This window comes from Syngnathus typhle, linkage group LG1, assembly GCF_033458585.1.
Source record: "Syngnathus typhle isolate RoL2023-S1 ecotype Sweden linkage group LG1, RoL_Styp_1.0, whole genome shotgun sequence".
NCBI classification, from domain to species: Eukaryota; Metazoa; Chordata; class Actinopteri; order Syngnathiformes; family Syngnathidae; genus Syngnathus; species Syngnathus typhle.
The window spans coordinates 12,018,161-12,028,948 of NC_083738.1; the positions used below are offsets into that span (position 1 = coordinate 12,018,161).

Here is a 10,788-nt window from a genome sequence, read left to right on the forward strand (position 1 = left end):
AATCTCAGTAATGTCAGATCTTTTTAACTGTGCTTTTTTAACCAAAATGCATTAGATTGTGCAGGTGTTGTGGAGTGAGCGTATGCAAGTGACTCAAGTTGCACTACATGAACACATGGGCTGTGAGGTCAACAATGGTACCTCTCTCTGGCCTCCATCTCTGCAGGTTCTTCCTTGCTGCTCTTTACATCTTCTTTGCCCGTGTTGGGGTCCTCCTTCCTGGTGGTGCTGGGTGAGGAAGCCCTCTTGAACGTGTCCTCATTGACCTGAAGGCCCGGCACGGTGTGTTGCTGTTGTTGCTGCCATGAATGCTGACCCGCTCTGACACTGATGGGAGTGGGTCCCGGCGTCGGCGCCAGGATACTGTGGGCCGGGCTGCTTGACTTCCTAAGTCCTCCTCCACCCCTTTCCCGGGAATGGCTCTTGAGCCGGCCCTGGACCGGGGTCCCCCTGTGGTCGGTGCCATCCTGCTGAATGTAACCTCCTATCCCGCCGACACTACCGCTTCCTGCCGAACCTTGGGACGAGTGGCTGAACCAGCGCCAGCGGAGCCTGAGGATCTGCTTCACATCAAATTCCTTCTTCCCCGACATTCTCCCCTGGCTTTGGAGACGAGGGCAATGGTACGGTGGGTGCCCAAAAACTAATATGAACATGTGGAGCGGCTCGGTGAGGCACTGGTTAGCACGTCCGCCTCACAGTTAGGAGGGTGCGGGTTCGATTCCACCTCCGGCCCTCACTGTGTGGAGGTTGCATGTTCTCCCCGGGCCCGCATGGGTTTTCTCCGGGCACTCCGGTTTCCTCCCACATCCCAAAAACATGCTTGGTAGGCCGATTGAAGACTCCAAATTGTCCCTAGGTATGAGTGTGAGTGCAAATGGTTGTTTGTCTGCTGTACGCACACTGGCTCAGTTTTGCTCCTCTTATTTATTGGGTTATTTGTTTATTATTTATTCATCACATTTTATTTATTTATTATCTATTATTTATTGTTTGTGCCTTCTTGTTTTTATTTTGTGTCGTCTAATTGTATGTTTATCGTGTACTGTGTCTCGTCACCGTGGGATGGAGGAAACGGAATTTCGGTTTCTTTATGTGTCTTGACATATGAAGGGATTGACAATAAAGCTGACTTTGACTTGACTTCGACTTGTCTCTGTGTGCCCTGCGATTGGCTGGCAACCGGTTCAGGGTGTCCGCCGCCTACTGCCCGATGACGGCTGGGATAGGCTCCAGCACGCCCGCGACCCCCGTGGGGACTAAGCGGTTCAGAAAATGGATGGATGGATGGATGAACATGTGGACATTTGAAACCATGGTTTGGAAAACACTTTTCATTATGATAAATCAAACCATGAGCTGCAGCCAATAGCTGTGATGGCATTTGCCTTGTCAGGTGACTTTAATGGGCATCGGGGTAATTCATGTGATAGCGGTGCTTTCTGTTTAAAAGGCCCACTGACTGTTAAGTGATGTCACGCCTTTTTCTCGCCTAATACATTAACCCCATGAAAGTTGGACACCGTCGGTGTAAAGACATGACATATTGGAAGATGGCAAATCTGGGCTCAAAAGGGAATGAACTTGAGGCTTTATGTCTACTGAATAATTAAAATAATATGTCAATGATTTACCCTGTCCAACAAGCTGTGGAGCATGAAAGTGTGTCCCGAGGTCAGTGGCGTCTCCTTGCCTTATTCATTAGACGTACTTTGCCAAACACTTCAAAGCAAAGCTAACATGCACAGCATACACTCTTCAGCTAATCAAAGTTCCCCAAAGGCCCTTTTTGGATACATTGATGCTTCGACTTAATCAGCACAGTTCAGAAAAGCATTTTCATTTACAGTACAATATTTTGCCATACGTAGGGTAGCTTGTGGAGGGATGTCAAAATGAAGAGGCTGCATTACTCAAGGGGGGGTCTCACAAAGTAAACTGGCTGCCCTCCACCAACCAGTCTAATTTCCATATTTTTCTATCCACACCAGATCTTGAACCTGTGACTCCAAACAAACAGGCTTACTGTACCACTTGTGTTTGTGTTTGACCATGCTTGTAGAGAGAGAAAATATTAGAATTAGCTTTCATTGTAAGACACTTCTATCTACACCGCTCCGCGCAACAACCACAATAAGAAACATGTTTCTGAATCTCAGTAATGTCAGATCTTTTTAACTGTGCTTTTTTAACCAAAATGCATTAGATTGTGCAGGTGTTGTGGAGTGAGCGTATGCAAGTGACTCAAGTTGCACTACATGAACACATGGGCTGTGAGGTCAACAATGGTACCTCTCTCTGGCCTCCATCTCTGCAGGTTCTTCCTTGCTGCTCTTTACATCTTCTTTGCCCGTGTTGGGGTCCTCCTTCCTGGTGGTGCTGGGTGAGGAAGCCCTCTTGAACGTGTCCTCATTGACCTGAAGGCCCGGCACGGTGTGTTGCTGTTGTTGCTGCCATGAATGCTGACCCGCTCTGACACTGATGGGAGTGGGTCCCGGCGTCGGCGCCAGGATACTGTGGGCCGGGCTGCTTGACTTCCTAAGTCCTCCTCCACCCCTTTCCCGGGAATGGCTCTTGAGCCGGCCCTGGACCGGGGTCCCCCTGTGGTCGGTGCCATCCTGCTGAATGTAACCTCCTATCCCGCCGACACTACCGCTTCCTGCCGAACCTTGGGACGAGTGGCTGAACCAGCGCCAGCGGAGCCTGAGGATCTGCTTCACATCAAATTCCTTCTTCCCCGACATTCTCCCCTGGCTTTGGAGACGAGGGCAATGGTACGGTGCGTGCCCAAAAACATGGAGAGCAGACAAGACAGGAGCCTCGGTTTCAGTCCTCACTGACTACAGGATGCCTCTTCTACTCCGTTATTGTCTCACTCCACTCATGGCCACCCCCCCAACTCCCTCCTCTCTTACACCTCTATTGTTCTTTTAGTGATGTGGAGCGGTCCTCTGCAGCTTTTATTCTAAGCAGCCTCCCTCCAACTCTCCGCCTATGCCTTCCTCTCTCTCGTTGCCTCCTGTGCTGTTGCTGCTGCTGCTGCTAGTGCTGCTGCTGCTGCTGCTGCAGCACCGCTGGAGCTGAGTTAATGCACATGCAAGATCCATACTCCCTCCCCTTTACCACCCATGTTTCTCTCTCTACCCCCTTTCTCTCCCCTTCTCTCTCTCTGCATGTCTGTTTGACAGAGAATGCCTTGAATTGCATTTCCCGTTCCCAACCGAGTCAGTGAGTGAGTGATTTGCATTTCCAGTTTATCTCGAGAACGGATCAGTGAGGGAACGAATCCTGACTTTCCCGTTCGCGAACGAGTTAATGGGTGAACTGCCTTCTCGTGCATCAACAGATCAGTCAGTGAACGTGTTGCGTCTCCTGGCGTGAACTATGCAAGCCAGAATGTAGATTTGCCAAGGAAAGAAAAAAACACTCCCTGAAACACCACTTCTTTTATGCACGTTTATTCCAACCTAACGGCTAACTTTATTGCATGAAGGGATGTGCCGTTATGCAACAACGGGGAGATGATGCTTCTCTTTGGGTAATCTTGATTTTATAACACTTATACTAGTTTTTAAATAACGTGTATGCATATATACGCTTAAATATTGTTATCCAATATATCTACTGCAATTTCACATTAGATTGCTGGTTTGAAATTTACTTTTATTATTATTATTATTTTAAAAAACATTAAAACCTGTTAAAACTTGTCTGGTGTTTTATTCCTTGTTTTTATTTTTTGGGCATGAAAACAAAAATCTGACATTCCAGTTTTAAGAACTCAATCTTTAGAATCGGTTCACTAACTGATGCGCTGCACACACGGCGTTGTTTACAGAAAGGACGAAGAATTCGATCGATGAGTTCATTGATTTGGAGTGACACAGATGGTTTTATTGTTACGTCTGGCCCATTCTCAGCTCCTCTTTTGTGTTTATGTCACGTTAGCATACTGTATCGTTTAGCCAGTTTTAGCTGGTTCATGTCTGTACTTGGTGTTGGATTTTGTCAAATAAATTTCCCCCAAAATGCTACTTAAACTCCGGTGCGACTTATATACCATGATTTTCGGACTATAAGTCGCGGGTTTTTTTTTCATAGTTTGGGTGGGGGGGCGACTTATACTCAGGGGCAACTTATATATGTTTTTTTTCACAAATTTTTACTTGATCATTAACACATCACTTACTTACAAGTATAGTTGACCACTTCACATGTTATTTTTCGTATAGTTGATTACTTCACATGCCTTGATATCTTTATCTTGAACATATTCAAAACATGAAAAACAGAGAGAAAAAATCAAATAAAGTAATTAACACTAAAGCTCTGGACATGTCCTCTGTCACCAGTATGACATAAAGGACGAGAAATTTGATCGATGGATTTAATGATTTGGAGTGACACAAATGGTTTGATAATATTGTTGTTTATGTGATAGTTATTTAAAATATAGTTTATATATCGTTGTATGGGCCTGTGGAATAATTTGAACTGCGGCGCGGCACACGGCATTGTTGACAAAGGACGATCGATGGATTTAATGAATTGGAGTGACACAGATGGTTTTATAAACGTGTTATTTATGTGATAGTTTTTTTTAAATAACAATGTTACGTCAGGCCCGTTCTCAGCTCCTCGTTTGTGTTTGTCACGTTAGCATACCGTGTCGTTTAACCTGTTGTTGCTCGTTCATGTTTGTTCTTGGTGTTGGATTTTGTCAAATAAATTGCCCCCCAAATTGCGACTTGTACTCCGGAGCGACTTATATATGTTTTTTTTCACATTTTTGGGCATTTTATGGCTGGTGCGACTTATACGCCGGAGCGACTTATAGTCCGAAAATCACGGTAGTATGTTTTTTCCCCTTTATTGTGCATTTTATGCCTGATGCGACTTGTACTCCGGAGCGACTTTTAGTCCAAAGAATATGGTACACACTTGTAGACAGTAATGTCACCCCTGACTCTGCTCAGTGTGTGTGTGTGTGTGTGTGTGTGTGTGTGTGTGTGTGTGTCTGCGTGCGTGCGTGTGTGTGTGTGTGTGTGTGTGTGTGAGAGAGAGAGAGAGAGAGAGAGAGAGAGAGAGAGAGAGAGAGAGAGAGAGAGAGAGAGAGAGAGAGAGAGAGAGAGAGAGAGAGAGAGAGAGAGAAGGCTTTCTACTCCAGGATGATGAGGCCACACCTGAACACAGTAAGGTGTTTCCTGCTTAAACAGCTTACTGCATGGCTGCTTATGGTAATAGCAGCATCCTTTGTAGAGTTTGCCATGCTTAGCAAGGGTTACCAACGTGGTGCCCATGTGCTACCTAGTGCCCATGGATGCTACATTGATAACTCCTGATATACAACCCGCAAGAGTAGTGCGGGCTGTTCTAAAAAATAGCTCACCAGTGGTAGGACATTGTGATTTTCTAGGAATGTTTTAGAATCATTTAAAATGTGAACACTATCAGAGATTTATGAAAATATTGTTGCATATATGTTTCTGTTTCCTAAATATTGTGAGAACTCATTTACATGACCAGTGTCTTCACAAAGATGAATATCAGTATTAACAATAGCACATATTGTTAAGTCAGGGGTTTTCAACTGTTTTTGTCCAAGGGACCACCATTATAACCAAGAAGCAACTTGGGGACCACTATTGAAGGGCTTTTCTATAACAGAAGTGCACCAGTTTTGTTCATGTGCCTTGTGTATACACAACGCAACAAACCAAAATGCATCATGCATCTGTGCACATCTGCTGTGACTCTCACATCAAACACAGTCCCATGAGGGAGTGTTAGTGGTGTCGCTGTGGAGAAAGTGAGGTTGTGGGTTTTCTCCGTGAATGTAACCATGCAGATAAATATTCCCCTCCACTGACTTGGAAGCCCCCTTTGAGAACAGCAAAAATAAATAAATAAATTGATGAACACTCAAGGTCATTGAGCTGCCTGTCAAAGCTTCAGAGCACTCATTTACATTTCAAGAACCGACCATTCTTGTGAATAAACCACTTCAATGGGGGCATATAAAGGTAAGTTGGAGGACCATGAAATTCATGAAAACAAACAAGTTTGTGGAAGCATTCTGTTGGGACGATCAGGTTCAAGCGTACTGTATACTATGTATGTGTGAGAAATGTCCCATTTCAACTGGAAAGAGCAGCCATTAGGACCTAAGAATGAATGTAGGCATTCTTTTTGTCATACCACTCGCTACATTAGTAGGAAGCTGGATTTCCTAGTAGAAAGCAGCCTTAACTGCCATTTCACCCTCAAGTTGGTAAACTGTCAAAGAACTAGCGCCAACAGATGACAGTGATACACAAACCCTCATTATGGGGGACAAAAGAAATGCATATGATAATGCTTTTAAGTTAAAGGCAGTCAATTTGGCTCCTAATGAAGGAAATAGAGCTGCTCATGTACTGTAGAGGTTTCCTCCTGCCACTAGAGGGCACTGGGCTATTGTTGATAACATCTTGTTGTGTCACCCTTTTCAGCATTTATTTCCCGGTCATGTCTTCTCCGGAGCTATACGTGTAGCTCGTATCGCATTGCCAACTTTACCCCTGTACGTGATCCCGTTTTATTTATTATTAGTTCTGTGTTGCTAATGTTCCCTGCACATTAATTTTATTATGGTCGTGTTGGTTGAGATTTATACGTTTGTATGTTTGCAGAGCTCCTTCATCTCTGTCAATAAACATTGTTAATAAAAGGTATGCGTCTCCAAAGAACAATCTCTTTCCTGACAATCTTCTTTGTGTACATTCTCTTACAAATGGTAATTACGTAAACATTAAAACACCTGCGGCTTATAGTTCGGTGCGGCTTATATATGGACAAAACATGATTCTCCCTTAATTTTAGCTGGTGCGGCTTATAATAAGTTGCAACAATATATCCATCCATCCATTTTCTGTACCACTTGTCCCCATGGGGGTCGCGGGCGTGCTGGGGCCTATCCCAGCAGTCATTGGGCAGTAGACAGGGGACACCCTGAACTGGTTGCCAGCCAATAGCAGGGCACACAGAGACAAAAAAACATTTTCACTCGCACTCACACCTACCGGCAATTTGGAGTGCTCAATCAGCCTACCATGCATGTTTTTGGGATGTGGGAGGAAACCAGAGTGCCCGGATAAAACCCACACAGGCACGAGCAGAACATGCAGACTCCACACAGGGAGGGCCGGACGTGGAATCAAACCGGCACCCTCTGAACTTCGAGGCGGACGTGCTAACCAGCTATACATATATAAATATATATAGATATGTATGTTGTTGTTGTTTTTTTAACAAGTCAATGTTTAAAAATGAGCTCCATGCCTTATATATAGCCCTCAAAACAGCCTCAAGTATGTCAAATTTAAACTGGGAATAGTGTTGAGAATAAACTGCATACTTAAGCTCTTCTAAATGCACAATTAAGGTAGCGAGAACTCTCTCTGACTGCATTTCACTTGTGTAAGAGCCTTTTTCTACATTTTCTGCTCCTGACGTCCCTATCAACATCATTATGTTTATGTTTTATAGTGAGGTGCAGGTTACTTAATGTAAATCATGAAAATGGAAACAGTCTTTTTTGTTGTGAACTATAAAAACAGGCACTAGTAGCAGAGATGAAAGGGCAAACTTGTACTCAAACGGCTTCAATTTGCCACCTCGAAGGCTCTCGTCCGCCTCCGCTCCGCCGCCTCCCACCTTATGAGTGTGTGGGCATTAGCAACGAAAAGGTTATTTGTAACCAACTCCTGTGTCCACTGGCATCGGATTAAGCCCCCATGCTAAGGTAATTTAATGGGGTAATTATACAAACATTGACAATATCTGTAAATCATATTCTGTTCACAGTCTGTGGATTGCATCTATTTCCTGATTACAAATAACCTCCTTAAAAAACAGCATTCATATGACAAAAATAAGTAGAAGAACAGAAATGTTGGTGCATACCCAGTGCCCGTGCTCTCCGCCACCTCCCCACCACCTTTCCTCCAGTCAACGTAAATGTACTAATTGTGTGATCGGCGGATCAATTACAGATAAATGTGCCATGCCAGACAGACGAAAAAACACCTTATCCGTAGACGGTCCATTTGTTCAACTTTTTCTTCTCTTGTCGTTTACTTGCAAATTGGCTGTCCATGACGGACAGACGGACCATTCCGTCACTGGGACGGAACGCCCAGCTCTGCATCGTAGCTTATCATAGCAGTCTATAGATACCACACAACTATGCTCCCTAATGGTTTTGTGCTGTAAAAAGGGTGATTTAATGTGATGCTTGCTATTGTTACAAATTTCAGGCCAAATATATGTCATGTATTAATCTTTGGAGAGGTCTAATAATTCTTGGACCAAGAAAAAGGTCCCTGTAAAGCTATACTTTTTTGTTCTAATACATTTTCAAATAGAAATGCTATCACAAAACCCTACAGTAAGATGAAAAGTATGCATGGTTGACTGTCACAGCACAAAATAAAACAGTTTTATATTTTTCCCCTGAAAAATACCTTGCAAATATACAATACGTATAGACAAAAACAAATTGCTAAGTCAATTATTCACAGAGTAGAATAATTTAAATAAGTGTGTGTAATACAATCTTCATAGTAGCCAGTAAAATGTTTGTGCCCGGGTTAAAAACATGTTTTTTATATGCAGTCAAAGGTCAAAACAATAAATTATTAATTAGTGCACTATCTACCCATGAAAACAGATTATTATGTTATTTTGGAGCCCAAGGGGGACCACATACACAATCTGTTCCCAATTGAATCCTGGTAATTGAAAGTGATGAAATGCATGACAGGGTGTGAGTATCCCAGGTATGCTTAAATCCCTGCAGGGTTTTTACTCTTTCCTTTTACCAGGCACAAGATTTTTCTTTTTCACTGTGCAAGTGGAACTCACCTTACCTTCTTTACCTTTTGATCTTGACTGTTTTGCAATAAAATACGCCAATGACATGAAAACAACACAGGCTAAAACGAGTATTTTTTATTATTATTATTCTTACAGTTATGAATTATGTGATGCAATGCGGTGCCATGCTCATTAAGTGTAATTAATGGCAGAAGAGTAAATAATCAGGATTGAGGAATCTTTCAAAAACAATTAAATCACAGCCATAAAAAGGTAATTACCTTGGTTTTAGCACCCAAAGTAATGATTTGTCCATCTTGACTACGTTTTATTGTGCTTGCACTAAAGTCAAGGCACATTGTGTCAGCAACTTTGGCAATTCCAGTCAGATCGCCTATGTGTTTTATTACTTGTTTTGAAGTATATAACCAGAATAGAGCACAGACCTCTGCTAAGGTTGAGCCGATAACAAAGAGCTTGTTAGACCACATTGTGGTAAGCAGCATTTTCTGCAACCAGAGGAAAGGCCTCTCTGATAAGAAAACATGATTCAATAAAAGGGTAGGGTATATTGTCAATCTATTTGTGATAAGCAGAAAAATTACACGATACAGACAGAACCAACAAACTGTAATCTCATTGCCAGAGACAATGCATGGGCACAACTGTATATGCAACGAAATGGCCCTATTCCTTTAGAACGATGTCAACTTGTTCAATAAATGCATTCACATTGTCATACTCATAACAAATAAACTATTTTGTCTCATTATATTCTGACAACACAAGTCGATTTGAATGAAATACGACCTCATATATAGAAGCGAGTCATAACATTGGGTCATATCTTCAATGCACACAGGAGTCAAGGACACCATCTGGCTGCACTCCACAAGACACATGATGTCACATGTAACACTTATGTGCTAAAACCCATTGCCATACACTATATTCCTCCCACGGGAAAACATAGTACTAATACGCTTTGTCGGATAGTGGCTAAAGTGATCTGAGATCTTATTACTACTTACTCCTTACATATTACTACTTTGTGCTTCACCTACGCTAACAAAACATGGAATGCATAAAAGTCAATGTTATTGGCACCACAACTCCATCGCTATTGTTTTAAGAACGCTATTTAGAAAACTATGGAAAACGATGAGTAAAGTCTTATGAGCTAGTTTTCTTGTCATTGTCACCTACCTTGCAACATTTAAAGTGAACAGAAAAGTCATGAAACAAAGGTGGCCTAACATTTTTTTTTTATAACCGAAGATGGTATGGGTCATAGTACAGTTGATAGGCTAGTCATTATAGTAGTACCAATAATTAGAATTCACTTTATCAATCTGTGAAAAGGTAAAGGTACATAACCACACACAGTAACAATGTTTGGCCCAGCAGTGATGACAAGAATGCTCCATATGTTCTGTCTACTCTGAAGTTATTATCAAGTAATATATTATCTTACCTGAAAATGGATTCAACGTTTGAAACAAACTTTTAGATGCAATACCATCACAACTGCGCGGTACTCTTTGTCTTCTCCTACAGCACACAAATGCTTGCTTCTCCACAAAGGAAAGGGGGGCACTTTCCTCTTTCAAAGGAAGCAGTTCCTTCCTTTCTCTGTATAGAGTCACAAGAATCATGCAAGGATTGTCTTGTATTTGAGGTCTAATGCTTCTTTCACTGAACACGCAGCTAAATGCAATTTAACTTTATTCACCGAACACTAAAACAACCATTGAGGCGTAGAAAGTACTGTACAGAAAAATCTAACTTGAAAACAAAGATAGATCGAACAACAAATTAATAAAGTAAAGACAATAAAACAATACAATGCTGAGTTGATAGCCAACGAATATATAAATGTGTTTTGAGACAAGAGACAGACAGCGAAGGGGCTTGCTTTCCTAACGTTTAGCA

The 10,788-nt window shown here is 42.4% G+C and overlaps 1 protein-coding gene across 4 annotated transcripts in view; it reads right to left on the bottom strand.

Moving 5' to 3' along the window:
* Positions 1-10,473, bottom strand: part of klhl4 (kelch-like family member 4) — a 34,871-nt gene extending 24,398 nt beyond the window's left edge. Inside the window, exons 1-2 of one of the 4 annotated variants that reach the window (XM_061284457.1) lie at positions 2,654-3,067; positions 142-508 (exon numbers count right to left, since the gene is read on the bottom strand). In XM_061284457.1, the coding sequence (XP_061140441.1) occupies positions 142-508; positions 2,654-2,744 (458 nt within the window). In that variant the 5' untranslated portion in view covers positions 2,745-3,067. Of the gene's footprint in view, positions 1-141; positions 1,197-2,653; positions 3,068-10,330 lie in introns of those variants that run through there. The other 3 variants (XM_061284363.1, XM_061284319.1, XM_061284371.1) reach the window with 3 other exon arrangements.
* Between the last annotated feature and the right edge of the window lie 315 nt (positions 10,474-10,788).